General features: G+C 42.6%; 2 protein-coding genes and 2 non-coding genes across 8 annotated transcripts in view; all 4 read right to left on the bottom strand.

Annotated features, from left to right (window-relative positions):
* The window catches only part of SUPT16H (SPT16 homolog, facilitates chromatin remodeling subunit), a 30,136-nt gene extending 28,371 nt beyond the window's left edge, over positions 1–1,765 (bottom strand). The window contains exon 1 of the mRNA XM_072624076.1: positions 1,275–1,765. Within this exon, the coding sequence (XP_072480177.1) occupies positions 1,275–1,340 (66 nt within the window). The 5' untranslated portion in view covers positions 1,341–1,765. The remainder of the gene's footprint in view (positions 1–1,274) is intronic.
* Positions 1,766–2,565: 800 nt separating this feature from the next.
* The window catches only part of CHD8 (chromodomain helicase DNA binding protein 8), a 57,997-nt gene continuing 35,221 nt past the window's right edge, over positions 2,566–25,341 (bottom strand). For 4 of the 5 annotated variants that reach the window (XM_072624071.1, XM_072624074.1, XM_072624072.1 and 1 more), the window contains exons 14-38: positions 23,416–23,592; positions 22,948–23,091; positions 22,295–22,550; positions 21,457–21,667; positions 21,031–21,226; positions 20,370–20,537; positions 19,746–19,925; positions 18,841–18,951; positions 18,454–18,650; positions 17,949–18,148; positions 17,677–17,833; positions 17,480–17,569; positions 17,110–17,213; positions 15,547–15,676; positions 13,245–13,320; positions 12,775–12,829; positions 12,382–12,589; positions 11,750–11,958; positions 10,943–11,659; positions 10,380–10,531; positions 9,762–10,064; positions 8,704–8,817; positions 8,339–8,518; positions 7,997–8,113; positions 2,566–3,572 (exon numbers count right to left, since the gene is read on the bottom strand). In XM_072624071.1, the coding sequence (XP_072480172.1) occupies positions 2,982–3,572; positions 7,997–8,113; positions 8,339–8,518; positions 8,704–8,817; positions 9,762–10,064; positions 10,380–10,531; positions 10,943–11,659; positions 11,750–11,958; positions 12,382–12,589; positions 12,775–12,829; positions 13,245–13,320; positions 15,547–15,676; positions 17,110–17,213; positions 17,480–17,569; positions 17,677–17,833; positions 17,949–18,148; positions 18,454–18,650; positions 18,841–18,951; positions 19,746–19,925; positions 20,370–20,537; positions 21,031–21,226; positions 21,457–21,667; positions 22,295–22,550; positions 22,948–23,091; positions 23,416–23,592 (5,043 nt within the window). In that variant the 3' untranslated portion in view covers positions 2,566–2,981. The remainder of the gene's footprint in view (positions 3,573–7,996; positions 8,114–8,338; positions 8,519–8,703; positions 8,818–9,761; positions 10,065–10,379; positions 10,532–10,942; positions 11,660–11,749; positions 11,959–12,381; positions 12,590–12,774; positions 12,830–13,244; positions 13,321–15,546; positions 15,677–17,109; positions 17,214–17,479; positions 17,570–17,676; positions 17,834–17,948; positions 18,149–18,453; positions 18,651–18,840; positions 18,952–19,745; positions 19,926–20,369; positions 20,538–21,030; positions 21,227–21,456; positions 21,668–22,294; positions 22,551–22,947; positions 23,092–23,415; positions 23,593–25,341) is intronic. The other variant, XM_072624075.1, reaches the window with a different exon arrangement.
* LOC140515089 (small nucleolar RNA U6-53/MBII-28) lies at positions 9,026–9,135 on the bottom strand. The gene has a single exon (XR_011970846.1). It is a non-coding gene; the product is annotated as a small nucleolar RNA U6-53/MBII-28 (small nucleolar RNA).
* LOC140515088 (small nucleolar RNA U6-53/MBII-28) lies at positions 14,806–14,915 on the bottom strand. Its single transcript, XR_011970845.1, has one exon. It is a non-coding gene; the product is annotated as a small nucleolar RNA U6-53/MBII-28 (small nucleolar RNA).

The raw sequence follows: 25,341 nt of genomic DNA, 5'->3' as shown, positions 1-25,341 counted from the left end.
ATGGCAGATTCTATGTCTCACTTTAAGCAGCGAGGCTAAGTTTCAATGACTGTTTCACACCTTCGCACAATCAATGAACTGATTCACAGTCAGGAAAACCAGGCACCTACAACCTGACGCTGGAAACAACTTTCATACCCAATCTGACCACAGCGGGGAGGGAAAAAAAGGTGCAGACTTGACAGTTCAATCTAAGCCTACTTCCATCCAAATTAACATTTGGAAAACAGCAGCTTCACAAGGAAGCGTGGACCTGCAGAGTGCCCATCTTAGGGACTTTTTCTCTGCAATCAAAATAGGCACCAGCATAATTACAAGAATCTAAGGCTATTTTAGCAAATAAGTCACAAACGAAGACAACATTCTACGCGTATATTTTTCTCTCGTGCTGATTTACTAACTACAGATGTTCACGAGCAATACAGACGAAAATACTTCATTTTAAAGGCTCCATCACAGACAGTACCACACAGTAAAACTTACTGAGCCTGACAGTCAAATCTGAGTTAAAATTTAACTAGCCCCCTTTCTGGAGGGGGTGGGGTGCTGCCACCTCCTATTCCAGACTGAGATAGGGGACATGAACGGTCATTTCCAGACTCGGACTCGGGCACAAAGTCTTCTCTGAAGCTCCCCTGTAATCACTGTTCCTCCTGGCTATTTTGTTCACCGAACACAGGGCGGACTTCTAGAATTCCTGCCACGAACCTCCAGTTGGACTCGCGTTTTCAAGTCCACCAGAAAGACTCCCGGTCTTTGTAAGACACAGGAGATAAGGACGCGTGAGCAGCCCTGCGGACCGCGAGCCCGGGCATCCTCCGCGCCTGGGGGGCACCTCCAGCCCCGGGGCCGCCTCGGCGGCTGGGGGAGGGTCCTCCCCTTCGGACCGAGGCCTCGCCCCCCCCGCGGCCCCCCCAGGCTGGGCCGCAGCGGGGGCGCGGTCAGGGAGGCTGCGTGAATCCCGCCGCAGCAGAGGCAGGGCAGGCTCGAGCTCTGACTGGCAGGAGCCAGAGGGCGGGAAGCGCCTCGGAGGATTATGGTGCGTGACTCGCGGCCGGCCAGCGGGAAGATGGTGGGGGCGGCCCGAGGACGCCCGCGATGGGGCTCCCGCCTCCGCCGCCCGACGCCGCCTGCGGTGAACGAGGAAGGGGCAGGGAAGGGAACGGAATCGGAGGAAATCCCTCCGGGAAAAGAAAAAAGGGCGCCGAGAGGCAGAGGCATTATGGGATGGCGAGAAAGGCTCTCCCCGGGGGTTATTACGGGCTCTTCCTTACCCGCCAGTTGCTGTAGAGCCTTTTCACCCGCCGGTAATAGGCTTCTTTGTCCAGAGTCACCGCCATGGCCCCGGGAAGCGACTCTTCTTTGGGCTCCGAGAATCACGCGAGGTCCCGGCTTCACCGCCCGCTCTCGGCCCCGGAATCCTGCGCTCTCCTAGTGACCCGGAAGTAGACTCCGAGAAAAGGGGGGGGGGGGCTCCTTCCTCTTCCGGGATTCCAGAGAGTTACAATTATTTTTTCCCCCGGAGGTTGCTAGGATAGGCGTATGTAGGTTAGAAAACAAAAACAAAAACAAAGACAACCCCCCCACGCTAGATTCACAACAGACGGAAGACCCGGATTTTCGCGGGGTTTTCTAGGCAACTCCTTTCGGCCCCGCGCGAGCACGCACCCTCACGTGACTCGCGCGGAGACGCGCCCGCTCCATCCACGCTCTTGCACGTGGTCTCCCAGAGCACCTACGAGCGGGTAGCGGAGGGGGCCGGAACTCAGGAGAGCGGCGAGGCTGCGAGGGGCCGCGCGGGCCCCGCCCCGCACGTGAGGGGCTGGCGCGCGTTCCGCGGCGGCCGCGCGGGCCTCTAGAGGCCCCGCCCCTCCGAGGAGGTCGGCAGGCTGGGAAGTCGCCCGGCTCATTAGGGCTGAGCGGGCCGCAGACCGCGGTTTCCGCCGGGGACCGTTCGGGAGGGCCCCGCCCGTGATTAGCTTCCCCTCCCTCCAGGCCTGGGCCGGCTCGGTCCCCGCAGGCTGAGGGGGCCGGCCCGGCGCGTGGGCACGCTTCGATCCCGGGGCAGCGGTGAGGGGAGGAGGCAGTCTTGGCCCTAGCTAGCTTGGTCTGCTTGGGCGGCGAAATCATAAAATGGTTAAGGGGGAGCTGGGCCAAGATAAGGAAACCCGGCCCGGGGGGAGGCCGGCCACAGGGCGGTGACATCATGTTTCCCACTGGTGGAGTCCGTGTCTTAATCACAGCACTCAGGAATGACCTTGGGAAGGGGCAGGGCTGGCCCGGCTCGAGTACGGATACCAGGGCCGTAAAGGCACGGGGAATCTGGGCTTTGCGCCCACCTGGGGAACAGGTTGTCATCCGGACGAGCCGAACCGGGCTGCCCCGTTATTCACCTGCTGGAAACGTCTCCTGTCAGAGCCGCAGAGGCAGCCCCCGGCTGGGTTAGCTAGCTGACTTGGGAAAGAAATGGCTGATGTCTGCCTGGAAGGAGCATCCTTACCTCGCTGGAAACAATTAGCATTTTACACTAAGTAGGAGCAAAAACAGCACTGGGGAAGAGTGGAAAAGGATTAACTTAAATTTATTAATGCCAAGGGGAAGGAAGGTAACAGTTCCCGTCCCTCCAGCCTGTATCCACAGTTCCAGCAGGAACAGGCTCTTGCCAGAGGCTGGGGCCAGCGCTACAGTCTGTTGTTAATGGAGGTGTCCAGGGAAGGGGTAAGTGAGCACACCAGCGCTCCAGTCTCCGTTCCTTCCCCAGAAACGAGGAAGTGGTTATGTATTATTTGATGAGTTCCCCCTGCCCACCCAATCCTCTCGTTTGGGAGCAATTAGGTACAAGTTTTCTTTTTCTTTTCCACCTCCCCGAGTCCTGGGTTTTCCCACCTCTCTCCTGCCCCTTTCTTTCTCCACAGTCCAAGGGCCAGAGTGAATGAAAAAAATTGGACAACCACTAAAGCAGTGGGGGCTATGCTGGGACTTCAGTCATCAGCATCTTCACTGGAGTCCGAGTTGGCTGGCATCATAGGGTCATCAATGAGTGAGAAGTCCCTTTCTGAGCTATCGTAGCCCTGAGATAAGTCATCATCTTCTTCCTCCTCCTCTTCTTCCTCTTCTTCCTCCTCCTCCTCCTCTTCTTCCTCAGGTTGCAGCGGTGGCAACCTGAGGGCTGTGCCTGCAGAGGTGGTGGTAGCTGGCGTGGAAGGATAGCTAGAAGCTCTCAGGCCTGGGTGGTGGTGATGGTGGTGGTGATGGTGGTGGTGGTGATGTTGGTGATGAAGCATTGTGCTGGAGTCTACATGAGGGGATGAGACTGTACCTCCCATCACAAATGGCACAAAAGGCAAAGATGTAGAGGTGGCACTGCTGTGACCCAGTGATGACACAGGCTGTAGGCCACTGCTACCATGCTGGAAGTTACTATGCAAAGACAGAGGTCCAGAGCCCCCACCCTGCATGAGGGCCATCATTTTGGAGAGGTCTGGCCGTACCCTGCGGGCCCGCTTCTTGCTATTGTCTGGTGCAACTGGGCCCGGTAAGACCCGGTTGAACATAGTGTCAGGGAGATGACCCTGGGAAGAAGGAAGGGAGGAAAAAGGGAGGGAGACAAAGGAGAAAATAACAAGTCAAAACAAATTTCTTAGTTTGCAAAAGTTTCCTCACAGCATGCCTCACTAGTTCGTATTTTAGGATATTCCAAAAAGTGTGTATGTGTAGGGGGATGTTAGGCTAAGTAACTTAGAGCACAGTATTAATTTAGGCCAAGGTCATAAACTTGATAGCTTTGAAGGTCAGCTAGGTTTGCTGTTTCATAAATTCATAGGGCACTTCCATCCCACCCTAGCTACTCAGCTCACAAACCTATTATCTTTTGGCCACATAATCACAATGATCGAGTTTAGCTCCAAAGAAAAGAAAAAATGCACCTCTTTCCCTTTAATGCAGAGGTGGGGAAAGGTGGGTGTGGAAAATACATATAAACAGACATATATATATATATATATATATATATATATATACATATACATATATATATGTATATGTATACACATATACACAGAGAATCAGTTGATGGGTTGGTTAGTTTTTCTCAACTGCAATTTTTCCCCCTTTTTTATTCTTTGTTAAAAGGGATGGCTCTCTAAGGAGGGAAGAAATGAAGGATGTATTTGGATATGAAGGTGATGTAAAAACAAAATATATGAATAAAGACTTAAAAACAACAAAAATGTGACGGAACAAGCCAGTTTGCCTGGTTTACTATATCAATAAACTTAGATGACAATTAAAAGCACACGCATAATCATGGTGGCTTGTAACATTATTTTCACAAATGATTTTCATCATATTCAGATTTGGCCATATTACTCATTAATGCACCAGACCACTGAAGCACTGGATATGGAGCCAGAACACCTGAGTTCAAATCTCAAACCTGACACTATCTGTACAACTGAAGGCAGATTAACTTTAGACGTCTAACATCTTTTGACTTCCACTTTCTTCTCTAAAATGAGGGCTTTGGTGTAGCTGATCCCTAAGTCCACTTAGATGCTTCACGATTCTATTCATACCTTTCCCCATCTTGGAAAAGAGAATATCTTAGTGCTGTTATGGACAGGGGGCGGTCTGACTATTGTATAATATCCAGCAGTCTTAGAATAATAATCCAATTCCTTATTTTTATTTGACAGTTGTGCAAGAGGCTGTTACTCACCACTTATAATTCACGCTAACTGTCCAAGAGGATTGTTCTTTTAATTGTCGCAGTACTCACAGTGAGTGCATTACTGAGGCAAATGTGCCTGAGTTAAAACTAAAGAGCCTTAAACTATACTCAGAATAGGAAAAGATGACAGAACTGCTACAGCTTGGAATTGGCACTCTGCCAGTTACACAGTACTATATGTAAATACGTAAGCCTTGCCCCACAAAAGTCCTTTTCTGATGGCTATGCTGGGAGAGTATAAGCTCAGGCCAATCCTATATCAAAGCTAAGAGAAAGCTTCCAGGAGAGGTCAAGGAGCTGGCTGACTGTTTTCTGAGGCCCAGGTAAATTCTGGGAGTAGGTAAATTAGGAGAGATTAATAACTAGAGTGGCCAGAGTGATGATTTTTTTTAGTCACAGAAACTCTTGAAAACCATTACTAAACTCTAGCAGAGTTACGATCTAGGTATAAGAAGCACCAACATTAGCAAAATCACAATCCCCAAAACACTAACATAAATTTATACACGGTGTACCAAGAGTTTTAGTGCAATTTTAAGCTATTAATGCTTAAGCTTGTGCACCCTGTATATAGATATGTGTGAACTTACACACACACACACACACACACACACACACTCTCTCTCTCTCTCTCTCTCTCTCTCTCTCTCTCTCTCTCTCTCTCTCTCTCTCTCTCTCTCTCCCTCCCTCCTTCCCTCCCTCCCTCTCCTCTTTGTCTCTGTGGAACATGCTGATACCATCAATGTGAGAATCCTTTGGTACTATGAAGCCTGATATTTGAGAAATACTCAGATAAGTCTTTTATTTATTCCTTATCAATAAATATGATTATTATAAGAAAGATATTGTGCTAGGTGTTTTTAATACAAAACAGACAATTTCTTTATCTCTAGGCTTAAGTTCCCTCCCCTTTAAAATGCGGGGATCAGACTAGTTATATTCTATGGTCCTTCACAACCTAAATTTTAGATTCTGTGACATAGTTCTTGCCAATTGGTGACCTTATGGGTGCATACAACTTAATCCCCCCCCCCCCAAAAAAAACCCCACCCTACATGTACATTCACATTGGGAAAAACAAGAATGATTATTCACTTTACAAAGCATCCATTGTAGGTTTCCATATTAAGCTCTTCTGAGCCAATAAGAATGATTTGATTCATGCAAATTTCAGGGATAAATTCATTACATAAACTAAGGTAAACCTGTGTAAATAACAAGGTGGACACACATACAGCAACAACTCTAGGTTGTAATCACATGTTTAAAGCACCAAAATGGGGAAAAAACTTCGGAGGTTTAGACAGCTGCTGGCTGTACCCCCCACTACCCGAATCATGACAAAGGCACATCTACATGAAAAGATAGCAAAGAAACCTAATGGTCCCTGGCCCAGTCAAGATCTGAAAAATAGCTAGATAATCCCAACATGTTTGGAATTAACCATTACCTTAAACCCTTCTAAAATGTCTAGTATATTTTCATTTTCTTAGTCAAGATGAATTAAAATTAACTTTGTTTTGAGATTCCTGGGATTAGTTTTAAGACAGAATACTATAATACCATAAAACACCACTAGGAACTACTACTCTTATACTTCTTTTCATCCATATATAAAATGAAGATGAGAGACTCCTAGTGGATAGAAAGCTTTTGGGCTCAAGTCCCACCTCTGACTTCTACTAGATGGGTTACCCTGGGTAAATCACTCATTTCAAAAGACTCATTATTTCAACCTGATTATTCAATTGAAACTCCTCTCTCCAAATTTACCAATGATCTCTTAAGTGTGGCCTTATCTCTCAAGCTCTTGACAGCACTTGTTACCATTTACTAGACTCCTGAAATACAATAAATGCTTAAGAAGTGCTCATTGACTGCTACTCTGTCCCTTCTGGGTTTTCTGGACACTGCTCTACTCTGTTTCCCTTACCAGTCTGTCTGACTGCTCCTCAGTTTCCTTTGCTGGATCATTACCCATAGCCTACCTTCTAACCATAGGTGAACCTCAAGCCTCTATCCAGGGCTATTTTTTCTACACTCTCTTGGTGTCTTTATATAATACCTATGGATTCAATGATCATTTCTATGTAGATGACTACCAAATTTATACATCCAGCTATGGTTTCTCTCCTGAGCACCAATCTCATCCACCCCACCGACTATCTATGAACATTTTAAAGTGAATGTTTCATAGGCATATATCTCCACAACAGAACTCCATATTTTGACACAAGGCCCAAACCTTTTTCAAACTTTCCTATTTCTGTTGAGGACACCATCATTCCTTCTAGTCATTCAAATCCACAACCATGACTTTACTGTCCCTCCCCCCACATATTCATTTAGTTAAAAGTGTTGGTGATGTTACCTGCACAATATCTCTCAACTTTGTCCCCTGTTCTCCACTCACATGGCCACTATCCTAGTTAAGGCCTCATTACTTCATCTGAAACTATATTAGCCTTCTAATTAGTTTCCTTGCTGAAGTCTCTTCCCCTCTTCAATCCATCCTTTACCCTTTGGTGATGCCAAAATAATGCTGCTAAAACAGTGGTGAGACCATATCATTACACTTTTCAAGGAGTTCCAGCTTTCTGACATGTAGGATAAAATAAAACTCCTCTGTTGAGCATCTGAAGTCTTTCACAAACTGGCTCAAGTCATTTTACACATTACACTATCTTTTGGTCCAGTCAAACTGGTCTTCTTATAGTCTCTCAGACACAACAGTTCACCTCCCATCTCCATGCTTTTGCAGAGACTGCTTCCTTTGCCTGGAATGCACTTCCTTCTCGATGGGCTTCTTTGAATTCCTCATTCCCTTCAAAGCTCAGCTCAAGGGCCACATTCTACACGAGGCCTTTCCTGATGCCGCACTTGCTAGTGTTTCTCCCTGACCTCCAAATTAAATTACTTTGTATATACTTATATGGGTACATCATGTTTCCCCTGATACATTGTAAGTTCTTTGAAGGCTGAGACGGTTTCCTTACTATCTTTATTCCCAGGGCTAGGCACATAGTAGATGTTTGAACCCTTGCAGATTTGCATCAGTTCTGAGTTTCCTAACCAGACTCCCTAGAACAATGAAATCATAGGTCTGGACCAAAAGGGGAAGAAGCGGGGAGATACTCATCCTTAGAAATGTTTGTATTGAGGAACAGATTATTAAATAAAAAATGAACTACGCCAATAAAGAAACTTGGAAACGAGGCCTTAGAGCGAGTCCAGTGGAAAAGCAGGCTATAACCAAACAGGCCTCACCTTCTTTCCATTCCGGGAATTGATTGTTTGCATTTGTTCGATTCCCAAACAACTCATCTCTGCCTTGTTGGGTTTTTTACATCTGAGCCATTTCTGTTTTCGGTGATCTTCCATATACTGAAGCAGAAACACAAAGCCAATTATCTTAAAGGATCAAAGATTTCTCTACTGTACTAGCTAGGGTGGCTATATAATTTTCAGAAAGGATTAAGTAGAATAGTGCCACTATGTATCCTCCTCAAAAAGGGATGAGGGAATATTAACTAGGAACAATAAAAATTTGTTTCTGGCATGCCTTATCTTTCTCATGCACTATCAAAATGAATTTAAATGGTCACTTACAGCTAGGAACCGAGGATCAACAGCAAATTCTGGATGACCCTGTAACCACATTTCCAGCTCAGCCCGACGAGGGGCATCCTCACCCACCAGCAAAGTGCCATCAACCTTATTGATGACAGGAATCCGGGCTTCCAAGTCTACATCAAGGTGATGAGGCTCCTCCATACACTCCACCTCCAGCTGTAAAGTTAGAATCTGACTCATGAGGACATTTTCTTATTTGGAGGAAAGACAGTCATATCCATAAAATGAATTGAAGAACTTAAGTGTTCCCAAACCATTCCCCACCTAATGTTCACTGATTTAATTAGGAAGAAGGCCCAAGAGACACTATATTATTCCACTAAAGGCCCAGGTCCACTCACCTCCACTAGCTTCTTTCGGCTCCCCTTCTTCTTATGGAATAGTGGATGTCCATCTCCCAGCACTCCATTGGCCATCAACTTGTGCTTCTGGAACGTCAATTTCAATCCTTCTTCCTAAGAGACACATCAGGCACCCATGACATAATATGGTACATGTTCCCAAACTGAAGACTAAGTCTTGGTGAACTTGAGCTCTGTATCACCCTATGTCTCAATAACAAAGAAAAGGGAGACCACTAGATTGGTTATTAGAAGTCAGGAATGTAACATAAAACCTTCACACCTTTATTTTCTCAGAAATATCTCCATTCCATGGCCCTGTGCCCCTCAGATGTCTATAAGAGAAGTGAAGTTTAACTCAGTAACACCCAGTGCAGAGCATCACTGTCCTGCCTGGTGCTTCAGTATTAGCATGGCAACTCATCACAGAGGCACATATCTGGAATGAGATTTAGATACTTCCCTCTATTTTATGATGACTGACAAGCTGATTGTGTTTATCACTGAGGGGCTAGCAATTAAATTTTAGTATACATTGACTTGGGAGTCTTAGCTAAGGTATGGGTGAACAATTCAGAGGCCTAAAAAGTGAACTAGAGTTGATTTTAACATTAATTTGATTTTAGACTTCCATAAACAGTATTACTACATCAATTTCTCTATGCTTTATATAAAAATGCCATCCTACTTCAGATATTGTTTTAACTTAAAAGAAGAAAGAAATATATACTTGTGCACACATGAAATGCTAAATTACTTTAATAACTACAGCTTTCTAATAATTGATTTGATGTCTGGGTCACTAAAAAGGATCCTTTTCTTTTCAAGATTTTCTTTAAAAATATTGTTTCCATCTCTTTCTTAGGGAGGACAATTAATGATCTGACCCCTTTAGCTACTCTTCCCCCTTCCCCTCCCAAATAACCTCCAATTTTTTTGGCTTTTTCATTTTGAAGTCTTTTAATCAAATCAGCTCAACATCTTAGCTGAGCTAGTGAGATTAGTTAAAGCAAAGAATCCACTTCCCTACTCCCCTTTACCAAAGGTGCTCAGCTCACATCTTTGATCTGGACTGTAAATTCCTTCTCGTCCATGCCCCGTCGAAGTTTGGTGAACTGGGCTGCAGCAGTACTGACAGCAGCCACCTCCTCTTCTGCCATCGAAGCTGCACTACTGCTTCGAGGTGTGGGCACAGGTGAGTCACCATATTCGCCTGGAGTCAGCAGAGGACTATCCAGCAGATGGTTGCCTTGTCCCAGTGACCCTCCAGTCATCATTTCTTGGTTCCGGCGGTTGGAGGGCCATTTCCCTGAGAGGACAGCCTGGCAGACGAGGTCAATGCGGTTTATCAGGACACGATCCTGGTCAGGAAGAAAGAAAATCAATATTAGTTTTAGTCTAGATGTTGACAACAAAATGTATTTAATGAACCCAAACAGGGCTGCAAAATTGGTAGCAGCTAATATGCTTTGAGGCAAAGCCTTTGAGGCACAGAGGCTAGTTCCCAGATTCCAGATCTCCTAAACCCACTCAGACTAGACTACGGTCACTAGAGAAACAGCAAGATTGATCCTCACAATGAAAAACAAAAACAAAACAAAAATTTCCATTCACACCTCTCCCTTTACTCCAATTTTAATTTCCCCTTCACTCTGGGCCTAGAAATAGGTTATTACCTTGGGCCATTCAGAAGCTCTCTGCCTCTCCTGAAGCAGCAACAGTTCAGGAGTCATTTGCTCTCCATCTTCGTTAGGGAATCCATCTTGGGACATAGTGAGGGACATGAGACTCTCTTCATCATAGAGCTTGGAGCAGGACTGGTCAGCACCTGGAGATGACACATAGAAAGAAGTACCCAAATGAGCAGAGATGGAGGAAGAGAAATTACATTATGACTGAATGGATTATCAAAACCAATCCTGAGTATCTCATGAAGAATAATGCATTTATAAAACAAGGGAAAATATCTGTAAAGGTGGAGAACTCTCAGCATGGAATATTGTATATTATCAGATTTTACTGAAGTGTGCTGGCTCATTTTGCTGAGCTGCCTTGTCTTCCTCTTTTTAAAAAAATTTTTGTCACAAATGATGGCTTGAATTGTAGGGTAGGGAGGAGGGATGTATTTAGAAATAAAGGTGATATAAAATCTCAAGACAGATTAAAAACAAGATTAAAAAAAGGGGATGAATGAGAGAAAAACAGGAAAGGATCAACAACCCCAATAACCTGCACTTACTCAGCTTCTCTTCCTTTTCATCTTCACTATCTTCAGTGCTAGAGCTGGAGCTGGATGAGGAGGAAGAAGAGGAGGAGGATGGTGACAGTTTGCTTAAGTCCAGCTCAGAGTCCGAATCATCCTCTTCCTCCAGTTTGACTGGCGGAATACTTTGGGAAGCCATAGGGATAGGATCAGAGGGGGCTACCCGTAGCTCATAGTCTTGGGTCGGCCTGCTTTTGGCCACCGCCTCATGCTCTAGTTTTAAGGCCAGATTCTCCAGGTTGGGGACACGGGTTGCTGCCTCCTCTGGTAGCTTTTCAGCAGGAGCATCTGGACGCAGGGGCAGTGGTGAGGCAGTGCTCGAGGCATACTGTTGGTGCAGCAGTGGGGTAGAACAGCGTGACAGGGATGGAGCTGGTGCCCCTGCCTGTTGGCTCTGCATGTAATTCATACGGGCAGCCAGAAAAGAGAAGTCAGGGTCCTGCATAATATTGCAGTCTGTTTGGCTCACCCCATGGCGGGCTGCCCCTCGGAGAAGTTCCCCATCATGTCGAACTGGTTCCCACCACTTGGGCAATTCAGGGCCTGGGGGTTGGCACAATGCCAATCGGTCTTCTAATAACGGATGGCATAGTACTTGTTCCCGTAATCGCCGAAGCAACTCAATTCGGAAAAGAGTGCGTGAGGCCCTCTCCTCTGTGATGGGTTCAATGAACAGAGTGGGGTCTGGGGATTCTGCAAGGAGACACAAGTGAAGAAGAGTTAATTGCTAGTTCTTTCATCATTCCTTCCCAGTCATCTTGGATTTATTTCAGAACCACTTACCATCTCCAGCAGCAGGGGGTAGACGGCACACTTGTCGGCACATGGCCACGAAACCATGGAAGTACTTGGTAAGGCTTTCATCTGTTTTTTTGTCCAGACGGGCAAATGTGCGAAATCGACCCCAGTGGAAATGTAGGGTGTCAGGATCAAACTCTACTCCAAAGGTTGACACCACTCGGTAGAAATCTGATTCCTCACGCCTTGTCCATCTATAAATTGGAAGAAAAAAAATACAAGATCAATTAACAGGTGAACATAGGAGGCTGGTTACAGTTTGGCAACTTAAGATCACCAATGCCAACAAAATTTGGGAGGAAAAGAAATAAACATGTTTGAGAAAGGCAGCAGAAGAGATGGTTAATGGTATCTGAAAAACATAGAATTAACAAACTAGCAATAATGTGAACATGGTATATCAATGGTTTCCCTTATTGGAGCAGACATTTCTGGGATATTGTGCTCAAAAGTGGGTTTCTTAATCCCAAAGGTTCTATAACTTTAGCAGGTAAGAGACTGTCTCTTTGTAAGAGGTTCTCAAGAATTCCTCTCTTTAGAAACCTGAAAGATGACTAGAGAAGAAAGATAATATAATTAGAAATCTCAATTTATTCATTCCCCTTCCACTGATTTACCGCTGCTGCTTCTCTCGCCGTGCAATTTCTTTCAGTTTGAAGGCTGCCTCACAACGTCGCCGCCGCCGATCCCCACGCTCGGCTGCCTCTATCTTCATCTGTTCTCGCTTATAGCTACGTTGATAGGCGGTAACCAGACGCCGAAGCCTGGCTGTCAGGGCTGAGCCTGGAGGCCAGAAGAGATGACCTGGCTGCTGGGTCACCTGGACTGTGGGAAGTAAAGCAAAGTAAGGAGGGAATGGAGAAAGGGCTAGTGAAGTAGACTGGGGTTTCAACCCACCCAAAGACAATCCCAGGCAACTTAGGAGAGAATTAAGATAGTACTCCCTATAATTTGTTCTCTCTTAGCCCAGTCTCCCCCATGAAAAACTGAACTTTGGGAATCCAGGTTACCTTCATCACTGTCAATCACAGAAATCTCCTCATCCATCAACATCAAAGGGTCACCCTAGAGAAAGAGACCCATCCCACCAAGAGAATGGGGAAGGGGGTAAAAGGAAGATGTTGAAATGCTGAATTTTTTGCACTGTGCTCCTCTTGGGCATCAAGTGGAGCAAGAATGATTCTCAATGAAATTATTATCCACAGAAAGATACAAACATTCTAAATCCCATTGGCCTATATCAGAACAGGAAGAAAATGGAACTTTCTTCATAAACCAATGGTAAAGTGGGTGTCTATCTGTGTGCATGCATGCATGCTCACAGGAACACACACATATTTGTCTGTTGGGGGAGAGAGTGGATAGACTGCAATTCACAGAGGTTCAGCAAGTCAATCAAAGAAATTAATCAAATATTTAAATTTTGAGGAGGGGCACTGTGACACAGGAGTTAAAGCATGGGAAAAGATTTCTTTCTCACCTCATCATCTTGGTCCTTTGGGGGGCCTTGAAGTGGTTTATATTCAGGATCTTCACAGTCCTTGTCAAAGTCAACTCTAAAAACCATATAGAAACATCAAGAATTAATGATTTACCTTGTTTCATTTGTTAAAAACCTGGGATGAAAGCCTAGCAAAACACAAATGCAACGCAGAGTAAACCAAGTCCATTCCAGAACCTTCCTTGGATGCTACTCTGGCCTAGAAATATCCAGAGAGAAGGGAGGAAGTCCTGTTTCTGCAAAGAAGTTAGAGTTGAGAAGTAATAAGGGACCCTGGCTGAAACAAAAGTATCAGCTACCAATTCTCTTCATAAAGGCTGTTAGCTCTCTCTGGTCTAACAACTAATTTTCAAATCCTGTCCTCAATCTCACGTCTACTCTTTTTGATAATGAGGGTAATGCCAGATAACATTTGGGGGAGAGGAGATCAGTGAAAATCACTAATTAAACATGAAAGTCTACAAGATATTGTTTTCCCTTGATTCATGACTTGTGGAAAACTACTTCTGTTCTCTAATTCTCTTCACTGGTTGTCTTAAGTGTTAGCTCTTAGGCTTCCACAGTGTGAACACAGAATAAGTTCAGATACCCTCAATATGAGCCACCACAGAGATTAGATTATCGAAGAAGAATACAGTCGGTTAAATCACTTATCACCATTTGGAGCATTTAGTTTCCATTGCCTACGAAATGGAACAAAGATACCAAAGAACTAGAACCAGGGGATTAATTAATATACTGAGTACTGAACAAGATAGATTTGGTACTAAATAAGGTACCATGGTCTTAATTCGGTGACAGAGAAAACAGGCCACCTATTAGTTAACCTGTCAAGGCAGAAGGGAAGATAACACAGCCTGACACTGAAGGATACAAGATCAATCCAGAGCAGAGCAGGACTCTGCACAACTGGCCATTCCCGTCCTGTCCCTTCCTAAAAAGTCAAGACCATGCCTATCTGTAGTCTATTTAGTGCATAACAGCCCCTCAGTCAGAATGGCATTTAAATTTGCCAGGACTAATTCTTATCATCTACTTTTTCCCCTTTAATCCCTCCCTTCAACATTTAACTCCTATTACTTCAAAGGACCACAGATTTAGAGCTGGAAGTCACCTCACTGACCATCCTGTTCAACTTCCCCTACTATTTCAGTGCTATTATTTTACTTTATTATTCTTCATGCTTAATACATTGAACTGTCTGGAAGAGGATGGATAAGCCCCCCCCCCAAAAAAAGACACAATTTTTTTTTGAGAAACATAAAAGGAATTTTGTTAAGTCACTTGAATTTTGAATATTACATAGGACTGCTGGTCAGTCAAGAGAGCAGCACTGTTAGATTTTCAATTCAAATTCCCATTATGTATTTCATGACACCGACATACACTCAACCTGACATTCCTCTCATGATTCTTGTCGTGAGTCCTAATTTTTACTTTTATAAAGTCACTAGATAGCAGGAATATCATTTGCAAAATTTTGTAACTTTGAAAACAAACACATAAAGTCTGCCCACATCTAAAGAAGATCACTTCATGTGCCCCTCAGGTCTCCATGTGAGAAGTGGTGTTATACTCACTGGCACCCAGACCAGAACAACATTGCCCTGACTGGTGACTCAGTATTAGCATGGCAACTCATCATGGGGGCCACAAGGTAGTAAATAAATGCCTGGATGTGATGAGTACCACTATTAACAGAAATATGACTGGAAACTAGAAAATTCTTAGGCAGAGACTATATAGCACATAAGCTATAAGACTAGATAGAATTCAGGGTTGGAAAAGACCTCAGAGATATTTCAGTCCAAACTATACTTCAGCAGGATTCTTTTCTATAACATCCATTCTTCCTCTTGAAGACCGCTAGTTAAAAGGAACTCACAACTTCCCTAAGCAGTCCGTTTCACTTGTGGATAATTCTAGATAGCTTGGCTGAAATCAAAAGCCATCACCTTTTGAACAAAGCACTTATCTCTTAATTGCTGTGACTATATAAAAATGTTTTTAAAGCAAGGGAAATTTATTATCCCAGTTTTTCATTCATGCTGTCATCTTATGGTCACTACATAGCTAGACTCAGGCAGCCATACTCTTCATGTGACTGCCATCCTATGGCAAGGTAACACTACTCACAGGAACTACAGGAGATCATCAAGATCTCCTCTGAGCTAATCTAAGAAGACATAGTTGTGTTTTTCTTAGACCTGCTAATAAGTTCTTCAAAGGAAGGGACACTGTAATTTAAGAGAAAGTCTACACTGAATGCTTAGTGACTCACCCTTCTACAATATCAGAGAAATTGTCCAACACACGATGCTCTGCTGCAATGGCTTTGTCATCCGGCCGGCCAGCCTTTTCCAGAAAGCATAAAGCTGGATCTGCCCTCATGGTATTATATTTCTCATAGCCTAGGTGGAAAAGGCCCAGAACCAAAGACAATATGGATTTCATTATGTCGAGGTCAAGTTTCTTCAACTGGTAAAACTTACATTATATATGATTAGACTATCTAGAATACAGTGTAAAATGTTGATGTAATAGCCAATATTTTAGAACTGTCAGGTAACATTTTTATTCCATTAAATGTTTCTTCTGAACTTTATATTTGTTTCACAACCAGTGGGTAGTGAAATAAAGACTAACAGATATAATGGTGATAGGAGACAGATTTAAGTAACAATTTAATTATTCTATTATAATCCCTGTTTTATAGGTGAAGAACTGAAAGTAATTAAGTGATCTGTCCTTAGCCATAAAGAAAGCACAGAAGGCGGGTTCAGAAAACTTGACTTCTGAAATTAGGTAGTATATGCTTTATACATAGTAGGCATTCAATATATTTTTGTGGAATAAGAATCAACTTTCATATAGGGTGGTTTAAATCTTTACAAGTACAATCTACACATGCTCAAAATGGTTAAAATCTCATTTAGCTTCTCAATATCCTGTAGAGTAGGTACAAAAACAAGTTTCTTTACTCCTTTTTTTTTCCAACTAAGAAGTAAGCCAATATAGCAAAGGAACTTAGGATTTCACTGGTGTAGAAACTTCCTCCACTAAGAAAGACTTCAACCTGTTTATAACTTATAGACTTAAGGGGCCACCTAAGGCCCAGAGTGGTTACGTGACTTGGCAATGGCTGTATAGGCATAACCTAGCGGCATAGGCTGGATCTGATTCCAGGTCTTCCAGACTGCAAGTTTCATTATATGAAATGTCGTATGCAACTGCAACAAATGGCTTGTTACTCTGTCATGTCAGAGAGGAGCAGTAGAATTAAAAATAGAATCTACAACTCCTCATGCATTAGACTAGAAGGGCAATTCTCAACTCGCAGCATCTCCCCAGATTCTAAGATTTATAACAAATGATTGCTCACAACACATCAGAAACTTCCAGAAAGCCTGCATGGCCACACAGATTACTGAGGTTGAGAATGGGAATATTCTCATCTTTGATGCAGATCACAGTTAGTGGGCACAGGATGAAATATACATTCCAGTAATTCTAATGATAATGGTAATGATATCAGATTCGAAGGTAAGACTCATCCATCAAACACTTAATGAATACCTAAATGTATGTACATTATATCACTAATAAGCACGGTACTCTGAAATAGTTAACATCAGTTTCAAAGTCATAAGATGAGTTTTTTACTCAAGCATGCTGATTTTTCCACACCACCTGTTAAAGACTGATTATAGAACCCCATGAATCTGGGCCTTGATCATTCTTTATTGCCCTTATTGGACACAAGTCTTCATCAAGACAGATCTGAGCACGGAGCACAGGGAAATCGGAAAGGTGATGGAGTCTATTTTTCAGAAGAAGCACATACCATGTTTAAAGACTCCTATGAGCAAGGACTTGTCCGCTTCACTATCCCACCAGTTTGTTGGGACCTCCAATTGATCCACCACTGGGAACCATATATCAATTTCACTAGAAAGGAATGTGGGAAAGAGGTAACATAACAGTGCTTCATGTCACATAGCAGTTTAACAAAAATGGTACCCTATGAGAAGTTATTATGGATATTTACAAAATTCTCTTAGATTGGGGTGCCTCTATGGTCTTAATCCTTCTCTCTTAAATACTACATATATACAATTAAATTTCCCCTCTCCCCCAACAAACCCTCTAGTCCTCAACTTCTAGTGACAAATTGTAGAACACACTCTTCTAATAGTAAGGAAACAGAATTTTACCTAGCAATGGCACCTCCCAACACCTTCTCCGCCTGATCACCAATAACCTCTTGCCGCAAGTAATACAACATCCGTACTCGCAACAACACCCTAGACAAGATGAATACTAACTTCAGCAACACTGTTGTAAAACAAAAAGTAATTTTTCCCACTCTATAATTACAAAACAAATAATTTTGACAAGTTCCCCTGCTTACTTGTTACACTGATGTTTCAAATGTTTCTTATAACTTTCATCCTGGAAGAGGGTATCAGGGTTATACTTCCGGATCCAGTCTGCTTTGTGGATGTCAAAGGTACTTTGGGACTTCACTTTCTTCCCTTTGCGTCCTCGGGGCACTGGGATAGACAAACCTGATAGGAATAGGCAGACAGTGGAAGATCTGCACTAAGAAACCCCCTGGATATGGAAGAGATCAGGTACCCATGAGGGAGGTAAAAGGGAGAGAAAAAGAGAGCTGATGGTTACCTGAATGGTTCTGAAGTTCTTTTGTTTTGCCATTCTCTGCAGGGCTGATCAGGTCCCAAATGAAGCCTTTGATGTTTTCGTCCCCACGGTAATGTAGAAGACAGTACACAAGGATGGCCCGGCAAATTGTCTCCACATCCCGTTCAGTCATTCGTCGTTTGAACCGCCCATGGGACAGAATATCTCGCCAGCGACCCCAACTTCAAAGACAGAGAAAGAACCACAACCATCTTTATGGAGCCTCTTATTCAATGATACGTTATGCTTGAAGCAGATATATTTCCCCAAAAGAGAAAAAAAGGGTTTTAAGGAATATACTGTTACTGTGACTGGCCATATATCTTCTCTGAAAGCACAAGGGTATTCTCAACCATACCACTCTTACAGTCATATCTTATTCTTTGGAAGGAATAAGACTTCTCTCTTCTCAGCACTGGACACACAGGGTTACACTAATAGGGCAGAGATGTACTATCCCACTTTTAGCTGCAAACTGGGTTCTTACCCATACACCAAAAGGTGCTTTTCCACCCGGAAGCAGTCAGTGCGTCCATAGGCATGATGCCTGTCATGCCGGCGGGATCGAGGCCGCTCATCATCCTCACTTTCCAAATCTGAGAATTCCACCAGGTCATCATCTTTCAGAGTGCTAAAGTGCCGTGTCTGCTTACGCACTCGTGGCGTATCAATCACCAAGTTATTCTGTGTGAAGGAGAAAAGGAAAACAAACTTTCATCATGTTCTGCCCCTTCTAATGAGGATAAACAACCTATGGTGATATACTACACATTATTAGATTATTCCCCAGACTTAGTAATACGAAGCAGTATTGAGAAAGCATCCTGAAATGCAGAGGTCCATCTGCTATCACCCAAGGGAATGAAGAACTCACCTTGCTGTTGAGTAAATCCATATCTAGGTCAGCTTTTTTAGCCCACTTTTGCCAGAAGTTAGGATCATCTAGAGAAATATCTGTCCTATTTTCAGAAGCAACAAAGCTAGCCTGTTGAACAAGGAGACATGGAAAAGAAAAAATAAGGAGTGAATGTGTGTCACTTTATTTAGAAATATACCTTGCCTTACCCAAAAAGGAAAAAACAAGCTTGAATATTGTATTGTGAGGTGAAGGTGAAGTTGGGTTCTTGAAGGCAATGGCACCAAAGGACAAGTTTTGACAAGTTCTACCAAGCTAGAAAGACTTCAAGAATGGGCCTAGATACTTAAGTATTGATTAACACAATGACCAACCATGATTTTAAGGGACGGATGATGATAATGCATGCTACCACCTCCTTACAGAGGTGACACTCAAAATACAAGAAAACACATTTTTGGGCATGGTCAGTACAGGAATTTGGTTTGCTGGACTATGTATATTTGGAAGTAGTAATGAAGAGAGAGAAGAGAGAAAGAAGGAAGAGAGGACTGGGGAAGAGGGAGAGAGAAAGAAACAATGAGAGAGAGAGAGAGAGAGAGAGAGAGAGAGAGAAGGAGAAGAAAAAAGAAAATGTTTATTAAATGGAAAATGAAAAAAAAAAAAGGATCCAGGGATAAGCTTGTATGAGGAGCATCTTAGCTAAGGTGAGAAAGGCTCATCACTGGAACTTTGGCTACCAAGCAATTTTTTTAGCCATAGTAGCTCATGTAGCTAATCTACTTAAGAGTTGGGGGAATTACAATTTACGCTCCATGCTGAAGACATCATAGTCCTTAGAAGTACTGAAGAATTTAAATCATAGGAATTACTAATGCTCTCCATGCTCCTGTATTTCAGTTTTTTATATAGGCAGAACGCACCTTTGCAAAGGTGGACCCTTTCCCCTCAGATTCAATGGTGATGGTAGTGGTACGCCTTAGTAAAATTTGGTCAATATCTTCCTCACAAAACTTGGAACCCTCATCATCTTCTTCCATAATGGCTGCATAAGCACCTTTCCTTAAGAGGTCCTCAATCTCCTTCTTGGAGAACTGCTGAATCTGCAAAAATTAGGTACAAAGATGGCAAACCTAGTATCCTCCTAAAACATGTATAGGAATAGAGATACACAGGGACTGGACCTGTGATTTCACCAGCATTTGAACTCTCAGTTAAAGAAACTTCCTCTCCCAATGCACTTTTTATCTGTAGCTCACAGTCTTAGAGCACTGAGGTTAAGTCTTTGGCAGACTGGACTTACATGGCCACAGAGAGAATAAGAGACAGAGGTCCCATGCCTTCCAAGCTTCAATGCCAGCTCTCTCCATCTACTAGGCCATGCTACTATACACACACTTCATAATCTCTTAGTTCACTATAGCTCTCCAGGATTAAAAAACTGAGAATCCAAAATAGGTGACAAATTCCTATATACGATGAACTCTTGCTTCCCTCTCCAACTCTTGTCCTAGTGGGGAGGAATTCTGTACGATGAAAGGTCTCACCCCAGTGATGTTGCCATCCCGACCACTCATGGACTGAAGAACTGCTTTATCCAGTCCCAACTTGAGGCTGGCCTTATCAAACATCTCCCTCTCATAAGAATTTCGAGTGATGAGGCGGTAAACTTTCACAGCTTTGCTTTGCCCTATTCGATGACAACGTGCTTGGGCCTGGTTGGAGAGATGAAAAGAAAAAAGACATTAGTAATAACAGACATTTATATAAAGCTTTAAAATTGGCAAAATGAACCTAATCATAGTCCTGTGAGGCAGGCAATACAAGTATCATTTTCATTCAGGTAGGATAAGCTATTTGCTCCCAAGATACATAAAGACCAAGAGGTAGGAGCTGAACCGAAGTTTTCCAGATTCCAAAATCATTACTCTACCTATCATATGCTGTTGCCTCTGTAAAGGAAGGGCTATCTCCAAAAGATGAACTAGCCTTTAACCATTTAGGATTTCTGGGAAAAAGCAAAGGATCACCATTAATACTTCCAGTCAGTTTCCAAAGAAGATATTTGTCCTGTCATTTGGGCTTCACCAACCAGATGATCTTACAGCATGTCCTTCCTATGAGAGATCCCCAGCTATCTGAACAATCTGCTACTTTAATCAGTCTCCAATAGCTAGAGCTATGACAAGTGACGAATATTCCCCTCACCTGTAAATCATTCTGAGGATTCCAGTCTGAATCAAAGATGATACAAGTATCTGCAGCTGTAAGATTGATACCAAGGCCACCAGCCCGAGTGCAAAGTAAGAAGACAAATCTGTCAGAATCAGGCTTACTAAAGCGGTCAATGGCAGCCTGACGTAGGTTGCCTCTCACACGTCCATCAATACGCTCATATAAGTACCTAAATAAATTGTAGGGAAAAGATTAGAATAGGTAAAAATAAGCAAAGACTTAGTGCTTTACCAAGATCACTACTTCCTACATTCCTGTAGCTTGGCACTATCCAGGACAGGAGGTTAAAGGTTAAAAAAATACTCCTTTGGAATTAGAGAAAGTAAATATATTTCTAACACCAAATCAGTAGTCTTAGAAACCTAATTTCAAGGGCTGGTTGGCGAATCTATCTCTCACCTTCTCTGGATCAAGTAATCCTCCAGGATATCCAGGCAGCGAACCATCTGGGAGAAGATCAGCACCTTATGGCCACCAGCCTTGAGTTTTGGAAGTAGCTTGTCAATGAGAACCAGCTTACCAGCTGAGCGGACCATAGCCTGAAGATGGAAGTCATGAGGGATGATATGGCAGGCCTCCCGGAATTCTGTTAGAATTTTTTCCTCTGCGCCTGTTAAGAGAGTCAACCTTGATGCTGAGAGCTGAAGAAGTATGTAATAGGTTATTATTTTATCAAGACAAGGAGCCAACGGGGTAAAAAACGAAGCCTAATTTATGGTAAACATTTCCAAGACAAAATAGTTCAGGAAAAAAAGAAAATACTCCTGAATTACAATTCAAAACACAAAATTATCTAAAGCAGGGATTTTTAACCTTTTTTGTGTCATGTGCCCCTTTGGCAGTCAGCCAATGGATCCCTTCTAATGCTTTTAAATGCATAAAACAAAACACACAGCATTTCAAAGGAAACCAATTATACTGAAATGCATTTAAGAAAAAAAAAATTTTTTAAAAGCAATTTCACGGAGCCCAGGTTAAGAACCCCTCTTCTAAAAGAGTATCAGGGAATAGTGTACAAACTCAGAATGTATCAGACTGAAAAGATTTGGCAGAATTCTCATCAACATGACTTTACTTGGGAGATCAGAAAGGATGAGATAGGCAAAACTATGGCCACAGCACATGAAAAGTCTTTTTATATGTATCTATAAAAATATCTATATCTATACTAGGCTGAGCCTACAAGAAAGGAGTTTCTGTAGCCTGGTAGAATAGTAAGAACTAGCATAGTATTTACCATTGATGAGATATGGATGATTACAACATTTACGCAACTCCATCATGGTGTTAAGTAGGTTGGGCATGTTTGTGTGACCTGCTCCTTTGGAAAGGAAGGAGAAGTTTTTTTCCAAGATAGCACGATAATACTTCTTTTGGATGTTGGTTAACTCCACTTCAATGATTGTCTCTTGTTTGGGAGCTAGGTTTTTTTCTACGTCTTCCTTGAGTCTTCTCAACATCATTGGTTTCAGAATTGCCTGTAGTTTCTGGACCTGAATCCAAGAAAGAAAGAAATGTAAATTACGTAGCATAAGAACGGAGAAGTGAAAGTAGGCAAAACACCTCAGAATCTGAAAGTTGAAGGTCATGAACATTATTTTATGATTGGGTTAGAGTCACAGGGAAGAAAAGGAAGGACAATAGATGTTTACCTGTCATATACTGTTTGTACTAAGTCAAAAATCCTTAACCTGGGATCTATGAACTTGTTTTTTTAAAAGAACACTTAGATAACCATACATCAAATAACTGGTTTTCTTTGTAATATTATGCATTTTGTTTCATGCATTTAAACACCATTATTCTGAGATAGCATGCATAGGTTTCACCAGATTGTCAAGGGGATTCATGATACAATAACAGTCAAAAACCACAAAACCAACTTTTTACCTGCTCTTCTGTCTTGAGATCACCAAAGTCCTTGAGGAACTCTGATTCTGAAGGAAACTGTGAAGGTTCCAAGAAGTGCAGCAGACTAAACAGTTCTTCCACAGTGTTTTGCAGGGGTGTTCCTGTGAGCAGCACCTTATGCTCCTGAAAATGTAGAAAACAGAGGAAATAGGAAATCAAACATTACAAAAACACCTCAGCTTTGCCATTAATTAGCTGTCAGCTATTCTCTTTGAGATCTCACCTTAAATGACTAAAAAATGAGTAGGTCCGCACTAATATAATGTCCCTGACTCTTAAAAATCATACGGCTACTTTTGACCATCAGACCTTTTCACCTAATATGAAGACCTTTCCTTTGGTTTGCTCTTTTTCTCATTAACATCTTTAGCAGGGTAGGGGAGTTCAATACCATTGAGGTGACTAATCCTTCCAAGTGTTGCCCACAAATAAGTCTGCTGAACTCACCAGGTCCATGTGCTTGAGACTATCAAGCAGCTTGCAATTTCGATTCTTGAGTCGATGAGCCTCATCGATAATGACACAACGCCATTCAATCTCCCGTAGCTCAGGGCAGTCTGACAAGATCATCTCAAAAGTGGTGATCAAGGCATCAAACTTATATGCCCCAGGGATAAGCCGTCCCTGAGCATGAAAGAACAAAAGTTAGAAATTATCTGAAGCTTCCTAAAAGAGAAAGGCTATTCAATCACTGTACATAATTACTGACAAAATAATCTAAATCATCTTCCCAACAAATAATAGCAAATAATCTAATATAAAATATAGTGCTGACTGATTTGAGTATTGCCAGTTCGATTTACACCCTTTTATTAATTACATACTATGTTCAAGTCACTGTGCTGGGTGATACAAAGACTGCTCAATGTACAAAGATGGATACGATAAAGACTCTGCTCTCAAGGATGTTGTAATATAGAGACATGACATACACATACACACATCATAGGGAATAAACAAAAATATCACATAAGATAGAATGAAATAAAGGCAACCTTTACCACTTTAAGTCTCAAAACTGTTTAAATGCCAAATTTTTTTGGGGGGGAGGGAGAAGGTAAGGCAATTGGGGTTAAGTGACTTGGCTAAGGTCACACAGTTAGTAAGTGTCAAATGTTTGAGGCTGCATTTGAACCCAGGTTGTCCTGACTCCAGGGCTGGTGCTCTATTCACTGCACCACCTAGCTGTCCCATAAATGTTAATTTTTTAAAGAAATCCCTTTCAAATGTCTGTCTTCAAAGAATACTTTTAGGATCCATAACTTCACTGATACGGATACTCCTTCCTGGGGCACAAATTCCCTTGATCATTTTCAGGAAGTGCTACAGTCAAAAAAATCATCACTGTATGGTCAGCCTAATGGTGAGCATCTCTGAACTGAGCTAAGCTGCTGTTTGGATGACAGTGTGTGTGTGCGCGCGCACACACGGACACACAGAGTACACATCCCTAGACCAGTCATGAAGCCTTTCCAGCTTGGTAGGATCTGCAGAGTTGGCACTCTGCATGTAGATTTTAAAAACTCTTTCCCTTCCCACACTGTAAATCACTGCCGTAGGACTGTGGTGAGGTCAACTGGCATCATCATTCGGAATACTTTTCACTATCCCATTCTGCAAGGTGGCACTGGGTAAAGCACATATACTTAGGTGGTCCTGGGAAAGTCACCCCACCTTACTGGGTCTTAACTTTTGCCTCATAAAATAGGCCAATACACTGAATTATGTACCATAACAAGGCTGCTATGAGTAAAGGACTTTTCAAACCTCAAAATGAATTAGTTACTATTATTGTTTTTAACAAAGGACTACCCTATAGGACCATAAAAGTTTTTTTTTAAATAAAGTTTTGTTGGTGTATTTTGTTTTTATATCACTTTTTATTTCTGAATGTATCACCCTTCCCCCTCCAAGTTTTCTCTTTTAACAGAATCAAAAAAAAAAAAAAAAGTTAAAAAAGTAGTTTTGCAGAACCAATGAACAAATCAGCAGCAACGGACAACATGTAAAATATTCCACACCTCTGGATCCCACTCTCTGCAACAAATGGAGGGAAGTTAATTTTCTCAAATCTTTTTCAAGGGTCATTAACGGTTTGGATAGCTATTTGCTCATCTACTAAATGGCTCCAGACTGTTAAAACATTTTGAATTCTTGAGTTGGTATTTTATGGCTTTGGGGGTCTCTTTCCTTCCTGAAAGCTATCCCTTTTCAGTACCATAACAGTATACCTCTGGTGCTATCTCACAATTCTTAGACTCTTCTACTAACTCACTGCCTTCAATGTGTTATTATTATGACCTAGGAAATCAGAAAACTGAGGTTTTCTAAAGAGAGTCAAGGCTTTAAGTGAGCGCCTAAGGGGCTTACTTT

Source organism: Notamacropus eugenii, chromosome 7 (assembly GCF_028372415.1).
Source record: "Notamacropus eugenii isolate mMacEug1 chromosome 7, mMacEug1.pri_v2, whole genome shotgun sequence".
Taxonomy (NCBI): Eukaryota; Metazoa; Chordata; class Mammalia; order Diprotodontia; family Macropodidae; genus Notamacropus; species Notamacropus eugenii.
The sequence above is the reverse complement of the archived record's forward strand: the minus strand, read 5'-3'. Positions and strand labels throughout refer to the sequence as shown.